The 21,593-nt window shown below is 40.0% G+C and overlaps 1 protein-coding gene across 1 annotated transcript in view; it reads right to left on the bottom strand.

The window, feature by feature from the left end:
- Positions 1 to 253: 253 nt before the first annotated feature.
- The window catches only part of LOC306864742 (guanine nucleotide-binding protein G(olf) subunit alpha-like), a 306,051-nt gene continuing 284,711 nt past the window's right edge, over positions 254 to 21,593 (bottom strand). The window contains exons 11-12 of the mRNA XM_079408947.1: positions 1,656 to 1,723; positions 254 to 522 (exon numbers count right to left, since the gene is read on the bottom strand). Coding sequence (XP_079265073.1) covers positions 376 to 522; positions 1,656 to 1,723 — 215 coding nt within the window. The 3' untranslated portion in view covers positions 254 to 375. The remainder of the gene's footprint in view (positions 523 to 1,655; positions 1,724 to 21,593) is intronic.

Genomic DNA, 21,593 nt, shown 5'->3' with positions numbered 1-21,593 from the left:
CAGATGGTCTAACCACATCTAATCTTTTAATCTAACCTCATCTAAAGCCAGCCAATGCTGAAACGCAACAAAAAATATAAAGAAATTACTTGGGAGTGGTAAAAACATAAAATAGAAATAATTTCATTTTACACACACACATCCCCTCTCACTTCAGGAAAAAAAAAACTACAATTATATATATATATATATATATATATATATATACACACGAGAGTATAAATAAATTAAAAAGGAAAACAAACATGTGAAAGGCAGAAGAAAAAAAAAAGAAAAAAACATAACATTGTCACTCTTCAGTAGTTCTTAAAGACCCCATGTGATGTGGGACTGGAAAAGTGTTGATTGGAGGAGCAGCCAGATCCAGGCAGCCAATCACAAGAGTTCATATTGGCGGAGGTGCATCCTCTGAATAATGTCACGACAATCATTGAATACACGACGGATGTTTTCTGTGTCCACGGCACAGGTGAAGTGAGGATAGCAGTAGTGTTTGTCTGTGCCGCTCGCTGTGCTGATTTTCTGTGGGTTCGTGCAAACACAGACACACACACACACACACAGTCCAAGCAGTTAAAGCGTTATACCAACAATAACAAAAGTATAGCTGACTTATGCAAAACGGTGATTAAAAATAGTGAAAAACCTTACAGAAATGGTGACTAGTTAGAGGACCCATCATGTAGGTGACTTTTTTTCTTCAGTATAACAGTATAAGAAACAGTATAAGATATTTAGTTGAAACCATGGTGCTTGGTAATTCATAAACTTCAAGTTAATAGCTACTATCACTTTGAGAGTTAAAAAAAAGCATATCAGGGATATATATTGAGGTCTTATGAAGCGAGACTATTGGTCTTTACAAGAAACTGAACATTATTTATACCTGTAATGCACAGCCTCAAACAACAGGGAAGTCTGATTATTTTCCGCAAACTCATTCTTTCGACAGTTTGTTTCAATTAACTGGTTCAATTTACTAGTTTGTTACGTAATCAAGCAATGACTATTGCATGACTTGACATAATAATGACTATTATTAAAGCACCCAATAATGATGCGAAACAAATGTTTCACATGTCTAAAGCATATGAAATGAATAAAATAGTCTTAATCAAATAAACCATAAACACTTAATTCAAGTGCTCGGTTCATGCATGTTCTTATCAATGCCTCATTCTTCAGTCCGAGTCCAAACAGTTTCCTCAGTTCAGTTGGAGTAACTAAAGTGCTGAATGAGTTGACAAAAACCGGCATCAATTATATATTATATTATATATGCCAGTACACTGGATCATTCACAGTATGATTTCGTGCACTGGTTCATCCACTTAACTACAAAGAAAAGGTTCAAAAGATTAGTTTGCAAACTGGAAAGCACTCTAGTTTCTCTGAATCGGAATACAAGTATTAATGCTGTAAATAATGTTCAGTTTCTTGCACAGATTATTTTGTTTCACAAGACCTCAATATATTCATCAGGAGCCACAGGTATTAATTTTGTGTTCCTTGATATTCCCTAATTTCTGTAATTGTTCTATTAAAGAAAAAAGTCACCTACATCTTGGATGGCCTGAAGTACATTTATGTTTGGATGAATTATACGTTTAATATTGTAGATAAAATAAAGAAAATAGAGTAAAAAAAAATTATACCAAGAATTCATCTCGAATAAAAAACTTTGCCCTGGACACTTTTGGGTCTTCTCCGGGATCAGGGGTTGCTGTGCATATAAAAACAAAACAAAACAGATATTATTGTTTAATGTATACCGACATTATGCAAAGCCACAGAAATTTTGAAAATGGAAGTAGTCATATTAAAGAATGGCTGAGTTTGCCAAATCTTGAAAGAAATGATAAAACAATAATATCCACCTTTCAATTTAAGCACTTTCAACCATTTTATTGTGCATTTTCAAGCTTTTGGAGCACACTTTTGTACTAAAAGCCTTAAAGTCGGCATGAAATCAAAATTGAAAATTCGTATTTTTAATGGAATACTGTAGTGTTTATTATAAATAATTTATCCATGCACTTTAATATTTTTTAAATTCATGTGCCTTTGTAATCTTTAATCAAAAATGTTAACCTCCCCTCCCCCTCAAAACGATTCATCTTCTCTTCCGGTCACGAGTGAGAGAAATCCCCCCAAAACTAACTGCAAACTGGCATTCAGATCTGCCTCCATTTTGTTAGCAACGCCCCAACTTCCAATGATCCTATCAATTCTCGAAGGACGAAATCAAGTCCCGCCCTCTCATTTCAGATGCCGTTTCACTCGGATAGACGCCACAGTAGAGAAAAGAAGACAATGGGTGTTTCTCCAATGGAAGACTGCATCCTAGGAAGGCTGCATATCACAGCTGTCACGTCATCAACCGTCGCTGAAGGTCATCTCAATCTGAAGGATCAGCTGAAATTGAAGGATGCATGAGATGTATCCTCCGCGACTTTCAATCACCCACAATCCTTTGTACCCATTCCATTTCATGAAAATAAACTGACGAAAAACGAGTCAGTACTGACCTTGTCTGAATTTGTTATGAAATCTAAGACAAAAATAATGTTTTCGGACATGAAAGGATAGATGTTATATTTTGTTTTGGTGTAAATTACATACTAAACACTAAACTGCCAATAACTTAAGCACAGGGAGATTATAGACTTGAACCGGCGCAGACGCCACATCACTGTCACGTGCGGCATCAAAGTAACGTTTCGAGGGCACTGTTTCTCCAGAGCGACTGCGGGAGCGCTGATGACGATACAACTGTTTCATGATTGGCCAGATTCACCACATGACAACAATGACGTGTGTTTCTAACATCTTCAAATCCAAAAAAATGGCGGAAAATGGCAGCGTGAAGTTGACAGTGTGGGTGAATCAGTCCTTGAACGTTTGACTATTTGCTTGTAAATTTCAGTACATTTCGTGTAATTTTGCATATATTTTAAGCACTTTCTGATCAGTTAGGTTTTATCACTTTTGGTTATACTTTAATTTTTTTTGTGTTTGTCAAGTTTATGTGGACAGTTTAACTGTTAAAACGGCTTTTTCTCCGTCATTATTTTTATCTTGTCAGTGCCGTGTTTAAATTTTCGGGAAGACTTTTTGGATTATGACAAAAGATAAAAAACGCAAATCTAAATCAATGGATTCATCCTTAAGTCTTGGTGCCTGTGTTACAGTGGACTTTGACTCAGACTCAGCGGAGCAAGTTGACAAACGGGTGACTACTGCGGAAAAAAGAATCTGGGAGCTGGAAAACAAAGTACAGGATCTCTCCAGATATCAGAGGAGGTGGAATCTGCGCCTTTACGGTTTGCCCGAACAACCAGGAGAAAACATCAGATAGAAAGTTCTGGATATTTCTGAGGCTGTCATCCCAACATTTGCTGGCAAAGCTCATGAGTTCATCGATGTTGTACATTGTTTGGGGAAAGTGAGGAGCGAGAATGCTCTGTCCTCCGGTCAAAAACCTCAAGGTATTATTCTACAGTTCACAATGCGTCACTTTCGCGACGCACTCTGGAAAGCTGCAAATAACTCTCCTTATCTGGCAAAACACCACTTACGGTTCGCAGAAGATCTGTCCCCCGAGGATCGAGAACAGTGAAACAAACTTTGGCCTCTGGTTGAGAAAGCTCGGCAGCAAGGACACCGTGCTTACTTCGTTGGTCGAAAGGCGTACATTGATGGTAAAGAACTTGTTTTACAGGACATGGAGGTCACAGAGTGAATTGAAATTGAGTTAGTGTGCTGTTTTGGTCTGCTTTTCTCAACGAGTCTTTTGGCCTAAGAATGTGAAGGGTTTTTTTTAACCTACAAAATGCTAACTTAAACATCGGACATTAGAATAAGGTACTTTAGGTACATTGGTTGTTTTTATATATATATATATATATATATATATATATATATATATATATATATATATATATTATATTTGATCATTTGTTATTGATTTATATATTCATTTTTGGTTATTACATTTATTGATTGATTTATTTTTTTCACTTTATTTGTATTATCTGTTGTTATTATTTTTAATTTTTTCTCTCTCTTGAAAGATCTCATGGGCTGACTCACTTGTTGTTACAGTTCTGTTGTCATACTGTTCAGTGTTTCCAAATTTTTCTATTTGCTCAGAATGCAAGAGGGTTGCGTAATGATGTTTTTTTTGTATGCGAAATCGCTTAATACTAATTTTTCGTTTATACAGGAGTCACATGAAAATTCTTTTGATTTTAAGTTTTGGAAATCACAATGGGGTGATGAGTTATTTTCTTCATTTGGTTCTATTTTTTCAGCAGGTGTTTTAACTTTGAAGCACACGTTTAGGGGTAAGATAATAGAGACAATATCTGATCCTGAAGGCCATTTTCTTTTTTTATTGGTTACTTTAAATGATCTTTTCTTTGTCCTGGGTAACGTCTATGGATTTAATGCCACAAAAAATAACCTCAAATTATTTAATTCAATTAGGGATGTAACTATTACTGGTTTGACGATAAATCATGATGAAATTCCCCCACGGTTAGTATTACCGTTTCATATTTTAATTATCATTAAAACCGTATTCGATTAACGATCTGAACAACTCACGATAAATAAATACTGTCCAGCATAAAGCAGAGTTTTAAGTAACTGTCTCACGTGCGCACGGCAGCAGAGTAGTTTCGTTTTGAGTGAAAATAGGGCAGAAAAGCTGGGAGGTTTAAAAAGAGTGCTAAGGGAATTATACAAATGAATATATCAATGAATTAATTATATCAATGTACCTCTGAAGGTTCTGACTATCTTCAGAAACGATTCGATGGCATTTTGTTTTCATCTTCGCTCCATGTAATACCTAAAGGAAGTGTTCTTAAACACAATACTGCTTTGTTCGCGGAGTTCACGGGAATCAGCTGTAATTCAGCTTTTCCGTATAAAGCGCATGTGGATTCTACATATTTAAACAATTCAACAATTCAGATAAGCTATATAGAATTATTTATGGAGCAGATAAAATACATATAATCATTTATTAATCAATTATCATTTTGACTTAACTTTTCTTTAAAGGCTGAAATGTAAGGTTTACCTTTATATGAAACTTTGGTCACACTTTATATTAGGTGGCCTTAACTACTATGTACTTATTTTTTTATGTAAGTACAATGTACTTATTTGGTTCATATTGTATTGCAAAACACTTTTGCTGCTATTGAGGTGGGATATGGGTAAGGTTAGGGACAGGTTTGGAGGTATGGATAGGTTTAAGGGTGGGTTAAGGTGTAAGGGGTGGGTCAACAGTGTAATTATAAATGTAATTACAGAAATTAATTACAGATGTAACTACATATAGGTATTTTTAAAAATATAAGTACAATGTAAATACATGTATGTGCACAATAAGTACATTGTATTATATTATTAATTTAAATGTAAGTACGTAGTAGTTAAGGCCACCTAATATAAAGTGGGACCAAAACTTTTTCAAAGCTTTATTTGAACATTTACATTATTTATTTGAACATGCTATTAAACTGGTGTCAGTCAAGTTGTCATTTAAAATCCAGACCTCATTGGTAATGTTATTGTTTTAGTGATTATGCAAACAAGCAAACAAAAAGTCATTTTATTTGTGTTTTGTTGATTTTTAAGTATAAAACTTGAAGTGATTTGTGTGTCGGCACTTTATGAACATCTCCAGCACATTTTAACAATACCGTGATAATACTGATAACCGTGATAATTTTGGTCACTATAATCGTGATAAGAAATTTTCATACCGTTACATCCCTAAATTCAATAGGTCTCTAGGAATGTGTTTTTGTGAACATTTAGAGTATTTTAAATCTAAATATCCTAATTTGCTTATTCTATTGGATGGAGACTTTAATCAAACTATAAATAATACTTTGGACAGATCACCACCTAGACTGTCTGATAGTTCATCAGGCCTTTGTGGTTTGATCTCCCGATTTGGCCTAACTGACATTTGGCGAGAAAAACATCCTCATGCTTTACAGTTTACTTGGTCTAATAGTTCTGGTTCACTTAGATCTAGAATTGATTTTTGGTTGATATCGGACACTTTATCGGACAATTTTGTCAATAGGGTTGAAATCTTGCCTTCTCCTTTGTCTAATAAATCCATGAATAAATCCATCATTCTATCTTTTGATAACCCATCTTCTTACTCAAGAACATATAATTCATACTGGAAACTTAACTTTATTAGAGGATGAGGAAATTTGTTTGTCTGTGATATCTAGAATTACTTCTTTTTTTTTAACAAAGCTCAAGGATAATTTTGGTTCTAATTGGGAGCCAAAATTGGAAATTATATTTTGGTTCTAAAATATAATATTAGACTGATTTTAGTCAAAGCTGAAACTCAAAAAGCTAAGCAATATAAAGCAGAGGAACTTGATATTGTTAAAAGACTTGTCTGCCTCTCCTGCACTCCTTTTGAGAATTTATCTGTCGACCAGAAATCAGAATTGGTTGAACTTCAGAATTCATTAGATAACTTTTATATTCGACCTTTACCATTCCAGATACTCTCAACAGAATTTGGACTTTAACTCTCTTGATACAGACCTTATTCCTAAAATTAATGATATTAGTAAGAACTGATGTGACACTCCTATTCAAATTCAAGATATTTTGAATGACTGTATGACCATGTCTGCCAATATCAGTTTATGTCTGGCAATCAGAATATATACATACATACTATATACAAAGCATTTTTATTCTATTTTCTTCCCTTTTTTATTACTCAAATAATTATTTTTGTATTTTTTAGTGCTCAAATAAATCACTTATATGATGTCTAAAATTCTGTCTATTTTATAATTGAAAAACTATGCTGGAATATGTATAATGGCTAAAATAGTTTGTATAATTCTGCAATACATTTGGTGGTTATTTTTCCTCAAACGGGGGAGGGAGGACTATAAATAGTTTCAGAAAAAATATTGAAGGAACGTCTCAGGTTACGTATGTAACCATGGTTCCCTGAGAGGGAACGAGACACTGCGTCCTCTAGAGGTCACTATGGGGAACTCCATCTACGTGACCCGTGTCTGAAGCATATATACAAAAACACCAAATTTTGGCCGGCGACAGCCTATGACGTCACTCCCGGTGTGACCACAGTATAAAAGGGCGCCGGGAGAAAGCATCATCCACTTCTTCGTTTGAAGCTGCATCCGAAGCATGGCCTGAAGTCTAGAGGACGCAGTGTCTCGTTCCCTCTCAGGGAACCATGGTTACATACGTAACCTGAGACGTTCCCTTTCAAGGGAACTTCGAACTGCGTCCTCTAGAGGTCGCTATGGGGAACGATATACCCACGCCGCCATGCTGAGGGGAGTGCATGCCATTCCACAAAGGCGAGCACTAAGCATCAACTCTACCAAAAGGATAAGGGAGTTGTCCCTGGTATGAATTGACGGCTGTCAGTGACATTATCCCCTTCGGCCAAAGGCCTGAGTTGCATACCCCGGAACTCACATGATAGAGGCCGGACCTCCTGGACCCAGGGTAGAGCTCAAGGCTTGGAATCAGAAAAGGGATTCCTTTAAGGGGATACGACCAAGCGCTTAGGATAGTAACTAAGCCTGGCCTGTCACCCAGGGGCTACTGCTTGCTCCTACAAGAGCTCGCTGAAGGAACTGTATCAACAGATCCTTGGTAGTAGCCCCTGTTCAAGTAGTATCACTGGGGATACATAGGTAGAGTGGGGCCCAAGGTGAAAATGGGCCTAACCGACTCAAAGAATGGGTACGAAGCCGCAGCGCGTAACCCATACCATACAGGATTTTAGAAAAGACCGCAAAACACTCGGTGTGCGATCTTACCACAGCGTGGCTTTCAGAAAGTGCACAAAGACTAGCGTGCACACTTACCATAACATGGATTTGTAAACATTGTTCTTTTCAAATGCTCTGGAGAGAGCAGCATGCTCATAGGTGACCCTCTATAACAAGGGGAGCAATGCTAGCTCTACCAAGACAGAGCTCTGGAGAGCAGAGAACTTAACTCTCAACATGAGAGGGAACTCAGACGCTCATAAGGGAGCGACACGCCCATAAGTGACCCTCTAAATAAGGGGAGCGATGCCAGCTCAGCCAACAAAGAGAGCTCAAAAAGGGAGCAACATGCTCATAAATAACCCTCTAAAGTGAGGAGAGCAATGCTAGCTCGACCAACTATGAGAGCAACCTGACAAGGAGGCCTAAAGAAAGGCCTGATGTGCTGAGGCTTCTGAATAACAGAGCTCTGGGAGCGGAGACTCGACGCTCATATGAGAGGAAACTCGGACGCTCAGCAGGGAGCGGCATGCTCATAGGCAACCCTCTATAGTGAGGGGAGCAATGCCAGCTCAACTAACAGGGTAGAGCTCGGAGGGGTACAGCAGCAACGAGGAGCAGGTTGGTAAGTAACAAAGCTCTGGGAGCGGAACTCTACTTACAGCAAAAGAGGGAACTCACACGCTCATACGAGAGCAGTATACTCAAGGTGACCCTCAACAGTGAGGGGAGCAAAAACTAGCTCTACCATGATAAAGCTCTAGAGAGCGGAGAATCTACTCTCAGCATGAGAGCTCAGACACTCAGGAGGGAGCGGCATGCTCATAAATAACCCTCCACATTCTAGCAAAGCCAGCTCGCCCTACAAACAGAGGGATACCTAACAACCCGAACAAGCTGCTGGAAATAGTATCAGGGTAATAGGTAGCTGAACAGAAGGCAACAAGGGCTCAGGGAAACTGCTACTTAAAACCCTAATAAGGGTGGGCAGTTCTACGCTGAACCTCATGCACCTATTATGGCCTCGTTTGAAGAACAAAAGGGCCAGACTTAGAAAATGCTGCTCCTCAGAGCCAAAGCATTGTACTCACCCATCCATGGATCCCGCGCAGAAGAACAGTCCAGTGTAGGGGCTGAAATAAGGGCGCAGGAGGTGCTCACCTAACCTCAGTCAGGTGGTAGAAAACTGAGGTTGAAGGGGAATTAGAGAGGGGAAGATGAGGGCTTTAGATGTACAGGCCCCCTGAGGGAAGGAGAGATGTTCGACTCTTACCCTGGCCTGGGCGAGAGAGTTGCAACGCCCCGTCCGGACCACCTCCCTCAGGTCTTGCTACCTCTTTGACCCGCGCCACCCTTGAAGCCCTACCCGCAGGCGGGGAAGGGCGCGAGTCGCGACACTAGCCTTCTGTGCCCATCTCTGATCCTCAGATCGGGATGGGCCAGAACCCCTGCGCTGTTTGGGCTCAAACCTGGACCTTCTCATTTAAATGAAGGTTTTAAAAGCCGCTGAACACGCCTTTGCCTCCCTAAACTTTTGAACCACCGACTCGACGGAGGTACCAAAAAGTAAAGAAGGCGAAACCGGAGCATTGAGAAGAAAGCCCTTCTCTCTCTTCCCAATATCTGCCAGGTTCACCCACAGATGTCTCCCCGTTACCACCCTGGCCGCCATAGAACTGCCCATAGCAGAGGCGGCCTGCTTAGTGGCTCAAAGAGCCAAATCGGCGGTGCGGCACAGCTCAGCAACCTCATCAGGTATATATATATTTTTGTTTACAAACCACGGGGGAAGTCGTGGCCTAATGGTTAGAGAGTCGGACTTGTAATCGAAAGGTTGCGAGTTCGAGCCCCCGGCCGGCAGGAATTGTAGGTGGGGGGAGGGAATGTCCAGCGCTCTCTCCACCCTCAATACCACGACTGAGGTGCCCTTGAGCAAGGCACCGAACCCCCAACTGCTCCCCGGGCGCTGCAGCATGGCTGCCCACTGCTCCGGGTGTGTGTTCACGGTGTGTGTGTGTGTGTGCATTTGTTCACTACTCACTGCTGTGTGTGTGCACTTGGATGGGTTAAACGCAGAGCACCAATTTCGAGTATGGGTCACCATACTTGACAATACGTCACGACTTGACGACTTTATACCTTTTTTACAAACCTTTTATCCAGGTCTTTCAACAGATCAGCCTGGTATGCCTGAAACACTGCCATAGTGTGTAATGAGGCGACAGCCTGACCTGCTGCTGCGTATGCATTGCCATTCCAGCGTTTTTTTTTTTTTTTTTTCTCAGATGACGTCAGCGAAATCGCGTCATTGTCATCCAACAGCTCGCCCTCGCTCGCGACTGACGAGCACGAGAAGGAAAACCCCTTCTATAACTCATTGGCGAGAACCACCTGCAAACCCCATGAGCTCATTTTCCTCCGTGCTTCAGCAGCGGAGGGTCCTGAACCGCGGGAAGCAGACGGCTGCCCCTCTTTCCTCGAAAAGAGAGACAGACGAGAGCAGAGCTTTTAGAAAAACGCTCGCAGTACGTGCAGCGCGCAAACAAAAGACGCAAAGATCATGTGAGTCATCAAACATTAGATAACGTGGATACGGATGCACACATCTCTTAACGCCTTGCTAGTGCTCGCATTACAAAAGTAAACCATACTTATCTCGTAAGATGCACGCTTCAAACAAACAGTCATTGAAGACGAAGAAGAGGATGATGCTTTCTCCCCTTTTATACTGTGGTCGCACCGGGAGTGACGTCATAGGCTGTCCCCGGCCAAAATTTGGTGTTTTTGTATATATGCTTCAGACACGGGTCACGTAGATGGAGTTCCCCATAGCGACCTCTAGAGGACGCAGTTCGAAGTTCCCTTGAAAGGGAATCTCATTTTTCATGGTATCTTCTTCAAATTTGAAATATAAACTCATGAGACACGTGGCTTTCAATCCATTACTTTTCTGGATTGCTCCAGGACTTATTTCATGTATTTGCATATGACTTTGATGACACGGACATTTCACTGGCCACATGTGACTTAATTTCAACTGTGCTATAGTCTGATTTCAACCATTAAGAGGATCCACATTAACACAGCTATTTAGCCTATTCATTCTTCGCACTATTTCTCTAGGGCTGCAGGTTGGCGTAGCATACATTTGTAATTATTCTTAAATCGCTCATTTAACGATAGTGTGATAATGCTATTCATGCTAGCACATCATCATCTTCAATGCCAATGTCAAAGGAGACAATGCTTGCCGTGTAGCTACTTCATTTTGTTGGGGGGACAATAACTCAAGCATTATTCTTCCTCTCATTCAATGTTATGTATTCATCAATTTTCTAGTTTTATCCTCACCAGTTGTCCTCACACGTATCATAGGCTATAGCACAGACATGTGCTTACCCTCCTCCATCCTCAACTCCTCCTCATGCAGATGCATGATCACTAACTGCTCACCCAAGGAGATATATCATCTATCCTGCTCGTGTTGCTCAAATTGTTCAATATTATCCACAGTACAGTGCTACTCTACTTGGTATTTATGACTGTGCATATTAAAATATCTGGCAATTGCTTAGGCTTCAGGGGGGTTCAAACCTCAGTGAGGTTTGCCTGTGGATAGCTCAGAATTTGAAACTTTCAGAGCAAAGCCTGGCGCCAAATATAAAGTTCAGGACCTCTACAATATTCTGACATGAACAGAGTGGTCCAGACTGAAATTGCAGTTATGTTATCAACCAACTTTACATAGATGATAGGACAAAAGATAATTTTACAAAAATAAATATATAAGCAAAAAGTAGTCTTGGACCTTTTGTTGTATGTTTTGGTTTTACTTATAATTACACTAATATAGCTAGGATTCAGAATTAAAATACATATATTTGTCTGTCAGAGCTATATGGAGCCCACAGGAGTCAGTAGAATATTGTGGATTACAATATAAAACTGATTTGGAAAATACAAGATACAAAGCATCAGCAAACAGTACAATTTGTTTCTTTCTCCACCCATCTCAAAGGTAAACTTATGACCTCATCATGAGAGTAACCCTAACTGATAAGATAGAAATGCAATTTTTACTTTTTCAATTCCTCCTGGAGGAATTCTTCATAAACTCCGAAGAACTGTTTATGAAGAATTCATTGATAATGTAAATTTAAATATGAAAAATAAAATTGTTTTGGAATCAATCTTGACAAATCTGTAGATGTTTGTATTTCTTCAGTTTTAAAGGACTAATTCACTTCCAGAATAAAGAATTTCCTTATAATTTACTCACCTCCATTTCATCCAAGATGTTCATGTCTTTCTTTCTTCTGTTGAAAAGAATTTAAGAATCAAAAACCTTAAATCTTTGAGGAAAACATTCCAGGATTTTTCTCCATATAGTGGACGTCAATGGGAGCCAACGGGTTGAATATGCAAATTGCAGTTTCAATGCAGCTTCAAAGGGCTTTACACAATCCCAGCTGAGGAATAAGGGTCTTATCTAGAGAAACAATCAGTCATTTTCATCCCACTATTTGATGTGAGCATAAGTATTGGGACAGATGAACTTAAGGCAGATGTAAACGATTAAAAGCTATTATTTTTTTTTCGCTTGCGTCTTATCTTGGTCTTATCCTTTGAAATGCTTTTCTCAGCCTTTAATGCAGCCAATTCCAAATGTTGCTTGTTTTGGGGAGTTTCTGCCTTTAGTCTCCTCTTCATCTGGTGAAATTCATGTTCAGTCGGATTTAAATCTGGAGATTGATTTGGGCAATCTAAGACTTTACATATTTTTTGCCCTGATAAACTCCTTGACTGAACTGGCAGGGTGTTTTGGGTCATTGTCCTGATGCAATGTGAAGCACTTTCTGATGAATCTGGTGGCATTTTCTAGAATATTGGTAGCCAATGTTTTGTACCTTGCCAAATTAATTCTGCTGCTGCCATCATACATTGTCATCATTAAAATTAAAATTGAGAGGGCCTGTTCCAGAGACAGCCATGCATGACTATGCCATGACACCACCTCAACCATGCTTTACATATGAGGCTGTATGCTTGGGATCATTTGCAGTTCCCTTTTTCTCCACACTTTTGCTTTCCCATCACTTAGATAGAGGTTAATCTATGTCTCATCTGTCCATAAAACTCTAATCTTGCCTTTCTATTTTTGGTGCTAGTCAGCTGGTTTGGATCTTGCTGTGTAGCATCTGTAAGTCTGTATCAAAGTCTTCTGCTGACAGTAGATTGTCAGAGCATCAACGCAGGTTTCTGGAGGTTGTTGGTGATTTTACAGACATATATTTTAGGGTGAATTTTCACAGCTTTTATGATTTGCCTGTCTTCAACTTCTGTTGTTTTTACCAGCTGATCAGGTCGTTGTTGGCTGCTTATGTCGCTGGTGGTCTCCAAACCCTTCATTTCGCCATGCCCTTTGTATTTGCTATAGCTCTAATTGACTTCCTCTTTTCTTTTAGCATCCAAATTCTCTCAGAGTCAGCTCACTCGTCTTCATCCTGGTTTGTGTGTGTCGTCATCAAATGCAAGACTTAGAATGCAGAAGCAATGGATATAACTTATACGACACATTCCCTGCTTTTAATACCTGAAGAATTAATGCAAAAGGACACAGCTGATCTCTTAGAAAGACCTGTGAGGAAACTGTTCCAATACTCACATCAGATTGTGGGATGAACTCTAAAACTCTATATCTTCTCAGCTGGTAAAACATCTATGTGTTGAAACACCCAATAATAAAATGTGACATTCTGTAGTTTTTTCTTATATTCATCTTTTAAACATATTTACAGATTTCTTGACTCCAAAGCAAACAGAGCAATTTTGTCTTTACTGTTCCAATACTTATGGAAGGCACTGTATATATATACAGTATATGTACACAATATATATATATATATATATATATATATATATATATATATATATATATATATATATATATATATATATATACTTTTTAACCAAAAATGCTAATCTTTGCGCATTGCATAATCACATTGGAAATGTAATGCACGTTAGCTCTTCATTTGTTTACTCCGGTTCAAAAAGGTACATTAGAACAAAAAAAACTGAAAAATTCAAAATTGTCCTGACATTGTTTTACCTTTTTTTTTTTGGTAAAGCCCTGGTTCACTGGTTTCATTCACTGTTAGACATTTCTGTAATTTCTGCAGTTATTTACTGTATATCACCCAGTATAATACTGCAAATTCCCTTTACAGTAAATAACTGTAATACCCTTTGCATCATACAGAGCATACATACAGAGACTTACTGTATTTTTTAAAATTGCTGTATACTACTGTATTTGCTGTGTTTTATTTTACTAATTTCTTACATTTGGATTGACACAATTTGCCCAACACCGTGTCCACAACGCCACAACAGCTTGGGACTGACTACACTGGATGTGTTACATCGCTTTTAATGATTGGAAAATCCATTTGTTCTTCGTGTCAGAAACAGTGCGAGTGCTTGGAGTACATCTGTACGTCAGAAATATACCAGGGCTTCACTTTACTGTCCGCATCCACTGTAGATAGTGTATAAAATAATAGGTTCTATTTCTATATTGTTTCTTTTATCGAGTCGCGTCCGAGGAAGACACAGAAGCAGCAGGGCAGCACCGCGCATGAGAGTGGAAGAGCTCCGGAGAACATCTGCGCTGTGTATCGATGCACCTTACGAGAGAATAAGACCTGGAAGCAAGGTAAAAATATATGTACGTTTGTCTGTGTGTTTGTGTCAGATTTTTGCACACCAGTTTACCTAACGTTAGTAACATTTACCCGTCAACATGGCGGTAACAAACTTTACTATGGTAAACTGCGCTGTCGTTTCAAATAATTTTTGTCAGCTTATTGAATTAAGTTACCGAATTAAAATGAGTTTTAACGAGGAACGCTTATCTTATATTAACATTAGGTTAACTAATGTGAAATTTTGTTCAGGTGTTAGTAGTTAATGTTGGCCAGTAGCCTTTTGATTAAATAAAATCGTATGTTAGCTAAGTTAAACAAGTTTTATGGCTAGCTGCCTTTTCTAGTTTTAGAATTAGTTTGTTATAGTTTTTAATGGAATTTAATATTTACTGCATTTTTTTGTATTTGTGTTTTAAAGGCAACAGCAATAAAGCATCAAGAAAGACATGAGCATGCCAGCCACCCTGATAATTCATGGTAAAAGAACAACTATGGTTTTGAGAGGTTTTTGTATTCTATATGAGGTTTGCCTTTTAAAAGTGCCATTTCTATTTCTACTTGTTTTTCAGAGAAGACATTTCTGTCACTAACAAAGTGGATGGTGAGAAAAGGTGGTGGCCACGTTTTGGAGCAGCACCTGGGTTTTGCAGATGGCTATGTATTCTTTGGCTGCTTGCCTTTTTTCCCCATTATGTTTCTGTTGCCTAAAGATTCTTTGTGAGGATAAATCCAGAGGACACAACATAATGCACTGCAAAATGTTCCAAGACAGGAGAAATGGTGAAGATGCACTGTTTCAGCATTGGAAGACTGTAATTTTAAGTGTATACATGCAATGTTTTAAATAAAGAATTTGATATTTTGTAATCATTGTGTCTGTTTTAATTGAATGCCAGTAGAACCCATGTAGAGTAAAAATAAAATGAATTTTATATAAAAATAATAAAATTAATGAAATCTATATTAAAATGAATGAATTACAGTAGTATAATGATGAATTAGATTTTTTTAAACAGTAATTTACTGTAAAACAGTACAGTTTGCAACTGTAAATCAAATAAAGTTTGCTACTGTAAATCTTAATTACAGTAACTTACTGGCAAGTTACTGTAAAAACTCTTTGAAATGTCTAACAGTGTTGCATGTTCGCTTTGTAAACAGTGGGTCGGTACATCCAGCTACATCATAGGTGACCTTTCCAATGTGATTACATAATGAGTGAAGTTGTGGATGCAGAGCTTGTTCAAAATAAGCATTTGTGGTTAAAAAATATATACATTTTATTGTATTTTTTTTTTTTTTTTTCCAGAAAATAGCAAATTGTTTCACTACATAAGATGCTTATTCCTCAACTCGGATTGTGTAAAGCTGCATTGAAACTGAGATTTGGACCTTCATCCCATTGGCTCCCATTGCTGTCCAATATGTGGAGATAAATCTTGGAATGTTTTCTTCAAAAACTTTAATTTCTTTTTGACTGAAAAAAGAAAGACACGAACATCAAAATGGCGCCGCTGTGTTCGGACGCCGTTCAGGCCGCTCCGCTGAGATTTTGCTTTAACTTACTTTTTTACTTACTTTTACTTTCTCTTTTTACACATTCCACGTCGGCACTGATCACCTACAACATAGAAACACTTTTGGACATTGGAAACCGCTACACTAACCTGTTCCAGGACACTTTATCCAGGAATCCTTCATGGCCACTGGAGATTCTTCGGAACGCGGAGATGAACAATAATCCCCCGAGGCGACGAATCAAGAAACACCACGGGAAACGCGCTGGGATTCGAGATAGACTCTGGAAAAGGGCTCACAGTCCTCCTCTTCCGGCCATTCTGCTCGCAAATGTCCAATCCTTGGATAATAAGATGGACGATCTTAGAGCCAGGATTAGTTTCCAAGGGGACATAAGGGACTGCAACATTCTTTGTTTGTCAGAAACGTGGCTTTCCATGGTCCCGGACACTGCTGTAATGATAACTTCTGTTTTTTGGATGGACAGAACAGCAGAGGCCGGTAAATCCAGGAGTGGAGGAGTGTGTTTCATGATTATCAAGAAATGGTGTGATCCCAGGAATATCTCCATTCTGTCGCGTTCCTGCTCGCCTCATCTGGAACATCTTTCCATTACTTGCCGCCCATTTTATCTGCCCGGGAGTTTTCATCGATCATAGTTACTGCTGTGTACATTCCACCACAGGCAGACACTTAAGCTTGGCTTTGTCTAAGCTTCATGATGTGCTCAGCGGCTACATTAACAAACATCCTGACGCTGCCTTTATCATCGCGGGAGACTTTAACAAAGCTAACCTCAGGCAGGTCATGCCGAACTTTTATCAACATTGGATCATTGCTACACTCAGTTCAAGAATACCTACAAAGCCCGCTCACTACCGGCTTTTGGCAAATCGGACCATGCTGCCATTTTCCTAACACCGAACACTCGTTCAGGATCCTCCTGTGCAGAGAGTAGTGACGCACTGGTCCTCCCACTCAGAGGCTATGCTGTAGGCGGCTCTTGATGACGTCGACTGGGACATGTTCCGGATGAGTTCTTCTGACGTCAGCGAGTTCACGGATGTAGCATTGAGCTTTGTAAACACGCTAACCGAGCAAGTTACAGAAACAATAACTAAGGACATTCTCCAACAAGAAACCGTGGGTGGACAGAACAATCCATGCTGCGGTTAACACACGCACTGCCGCTTACAATGAGGCTCTTCTGACCGGGAATATGAGCGAGTACAAAGCATTGTGCTATGCTCTCCGACGCGCAGTAAGAACCGCCAAACACCGATACAAAGAGAGAATTGAGTCTCATTTCCAGCTCAATGACTCTCGACGCATGTGGCAGGAACAGAGGACCATCTGTTCCTTTGGAAACAAATCCTCCGCAGAGGTGAGAGCAGATCCGTTGCTAGCCGACGAGTTAAACATCTTCTACGTCCGCTTCGATTGCAACGGCGGCGGCGCGTCTCTGCCGACCAGCGCGTCAGGAAGCAGCAGGCAGAGCAGCGATGATCCTGTAATCACCGTGTCGGAGGATGAGGTTCGGAAGGAGCTAAAGAAAGTGAACGTCAGGAAAGCAGCCGGACCTGATGGGATAACCGGCCGTGTTCTGAGGTCCTGCGCCGATCAGCTTGCTGGTTTGTTCACGTCTATCTTTAATGAGTCCCTTGCTACCTCCGTGGTTCCCACCTCATTCAAAAAATCTGACATTATCCCTGTGCCTAAGAACAATAAACCCTCTTGCCTGAACGACTATCGTCCAGTTGCCCTCACATCTATAGTCATGAAGGTTTTTGAGAGACTTGTAAAGAGCCACATCTGCTCCTCCATACCTGATACTTTGGACCCTCTTCAGTTTGCCTGTCGCCCAAACAGATCTTCGGATGATGCCATCTCTCACGTCCTCCACTCTTCCCTCACACACTTGGACAGCAACAATGGGAATTATGTGAGGCTGCTATTCATTGACTATAGCTCAGCTTTCAACACTATAGTCCCCATCAAGCTGGCCTCTAAACTCACAGACCTCGGCCTAAACTCCTCACTCTGTGACTGGATTCAAGACTTCCTCACCGGCAGACCTCAAGTGGTGAAAGTTGGCCAGTTCACCTCAAACTCCATCAACCTGAACGTAGTAGCCCCACAGGGCTGTGTCCTGAGTCCCCTGCTCTACTCTCTCTACACGCATGACTACGTGTCCTCTCACAGCTCCACATCTATTGTCAAATTCGCTGATGATACTGTGGTTCTGGGCCTCATCTCCAACAACGATGAGACCGCATACTTGGATGAGGTAGAGAGACTCATATCATGGTGCCAGGACAACTGTCTCTCTCTGAATGTGAGCAAAACTAAAGAGCTGATCATGGACTTTAGGAAGAGACAGCAGCAGCCCTACACTCCTCTTATGATCAGTGGGACCCCTGTGGAGAGGGTGAGTAACTTCAAGTACCTCGGTATAAACATCTCCGAGAACCTGACTTGGACTACACACATCCAAACACAGGTTAAGAAAGTCAGACAAAGACTGTACCATCTGTGACAGCTGAGGAAATTCAGGGTCTCACCAGCAATCCTGAAAACTTTCTATTCAGGGACCATAGAAAGTGTATTGACTCAGTGCATCTCAGTGTGGTATGATGAAAGTGCCCTAGTTATTTGTGATTCTATTTTACGGAATGTGAAAATAGAGACCACCCCCCACTGACCATCGACAGCTCGACTGTGGAGAGAGTCAGCAGCACTAAATTCCTGGGGGGTGCACATCACAGAGGATCTCACCTGGACCACCAACACCATGTCACTCTCCCAAAAGGCACAACAGCGCCTACACTTTCTCCGCCGGCTGAAAAGAGCAAGTCTCCCTCGACCCATCCTCATCACATTCAACAGAGGCACCATTGAGAGTGTGCTGACCAGCTGCATCACTGTCTGGTACGGGAACTGCAGTGCTGCTGATCGCAAGACCCTCCAGCGGACAGTGAACACAGCTGCAAAGATCATCGGTGTCCCTCTCCCCTCCATCCTGGACATTTTCCTTACACGATGCTCCAGCAAAACCAACAACATCGTGAAGGACTCCACCCATCCCTCCCACAGTCTCTTCCAGCTCCTACCATCAGGAAGACGGTACCGGAGCATCAGACCCCGCTCCGCCAGACTGCTCAACAGCTTTTTCCCCCAGGCTGTGAGAGCCCTGAACTCAAATCACCCCGCCCCCCTCTGAAACCCCATGCAAACCCCTACCTCCTGAAACATGGACCACCCCCCACCCCAAACACCCCCCCCCCCCCCAACCTTACCACACCAAAGAAAAAACTGTATGGAACTTTTTTTTTTTGTGCAATTCGAAGTGTGCTACACACAGGTGAGTGGGCCTGTACAAACCACCTGTAATAACACACTCTCCTCTATGTGCACTAGACACTTCACACACACTGCTGCGTGTACACAATCCCACAAAAGACTCAGCAATATATATGTTTACATGCTCATGCACTACAATCATCCTGCACTGTTCCCCAACCAGCTGCTTGACTCAAAATGTTTCTCTTTGCACATGTACAGTATTTGTGAAGCGTTCGTATAGTTTGCATTTTTATCTTCTATTTTTTAGTTTGTATAGGGTAAATATTTATGTGAAGCATTCGTATAGTTTGTATTTTTGATCCTTTATTCTTTTAGTTTGTATAGGGTAAATACTTATATATAGTATACTTATAGTTAAATCTGTCAGTAGGTTAGTTGTGTATAGGTTTATAGTGTTTTTTTTTTACTTCATTGTTGTATGTCTGTATTTATGTAGCACCGTGGTCCTGCGAGGCACGACATTTCGGCCGGAGTCTCCGGCCGGCAGGGATTGTAGGTGGGGGGAGTGAATGTCCAGCGCTCTCTCCACCCTCAATACCACGACTGAGGTGCCCTTGAGCAAGGCACCGAACCCCCAACTGCTCCCCGGGCGCTGCAGCATAAAATGGCTGCCCACTGCTCCGGGTGTATGTTCACGGTGTGTGTGTGTTCACTGCTGTGTGTGTGCACGTTGGATGGGTTAAATGCAGAGCACGAATTCCGAGTATGGGTCACCATACTTGGCTGAATGTCATTTCACTTTTTTTTTTTTTTTTTTCACTTTCGTTCCACTGTATGTCCCCACATGTTGCGGAATGACAATAAAGCTCAACTTGACTTGAACATTTATTACACTATTTATTAATCTTTGTTAATATTAGTTAATAAAAATACAGTTGTTCATTGTTAGTTCATGTTAGTTCACAGTGCATTAACTAATGTTAACAAACACAACTTGTGATTTTAATAATGCATTAGTAAATGCTGAAATTATGCTGAAATTATTATTAACTAAGATTCATTCGTATATGTATTGTTCATTCTTAGTTCATGTTAACTAATGTAGTTCATTAATGTTAACTAATGAACCTTATTGTAAAGTGTTACCAATAAACCTATATACATAAAAAGGAATATATAGGCCTATACATAAAATATATTTCAATTGAATCATTAACAGATTAACAAAATGAAAGATTTTTTTTTTTGCTGACTTTCAGTTCATTGTGACGCCTTACATGCTCCAAAGTTCACGGAAAGGAAATCAAGACTTTTTGCAAAAGTTTTAGAGTTTTGAATGATATCTTGCTTCTATCTGTATGACCAACCAGAGTTGGTATGGCCATAAATTACGGAGTAGCCTAACAGAAGGAAAAACAAGACAGAGATTGTGCTGCCGCCTCACGTGCACATGTTTTTGCTACCGTGACATCGCAGCCTGTTCAATATGAAAATAAAATACAGTTAAAGAAACATAAAAAGTTACATTACTCAATTTAAATAGCCTCAAGTTATGTGACGGATGATGTTTTAAGTCGATAATACTACTATGTATACTACTGTATACATAAAAAAATATCTGCATGAAATGAAACAGAAGACGAGCTAAATGACACAGATTCAGTCTCTGCCAGCAGGTGGCGCTTTAAGTGTTTCCTTGGTTTTTGCAGTAAACAAAGCAGCGCTGCACTTATGAACCTTAATATGCATTATACAGAGGCAAGATGAAAAGAAAAAATACCATTTAAACTTTTCTAAAGATAGTAAGTTCCCCTCAGACATACATTCATATAAACTCCTACCCCTAATTGAATCGCTTCGTTTAGCATCTCAACCAATTTGAATCGTCACATATATGAAGCGATTTTCAAATGGCTCGCGGTTAATCGTTACATCCTGATTACATATTAAATAATATTTTAGCATCCAGATACACTCCTGAACAAAATCTTAAGTTCCAGGGGAAGTATTTGCATTTCAAACTGGTGGATCGTAACCAGGTTGTAAGTACCGCTTCAAAATGCCAAAAGAACAAACAGGAGCACGAGACAAAAAAATAGAGAATAGGCAATTTATTGAAAACTGCATTTAAACTCAAACAGGCTGTTTCAAAAGTTTAAGACCATAGCCTTAAAAAAAGTTAAAATCTGCACCAAAATATGGCTTATATGTCAGGCAGTCACACTGTCATGACCTCCTGATGGCAAGGGCA

Source organism: Barbus barbus (genome assembly GCF_936440315.1).
Source record: "Barbus barbus genome assembly, chromosome: 46".
Classification (NCBI taxonomy): domain Eukaryota; kingdom Metazoa; phylum Chordata; class Actinopteri; order Cypriniformes; family Cyprinidae; genus Barbus; species Barbus barbus.
Note: the sequence above shows the minus strand (reverse complement) of the source record. Positions and strands in the feature narration are given on the sequence as shown.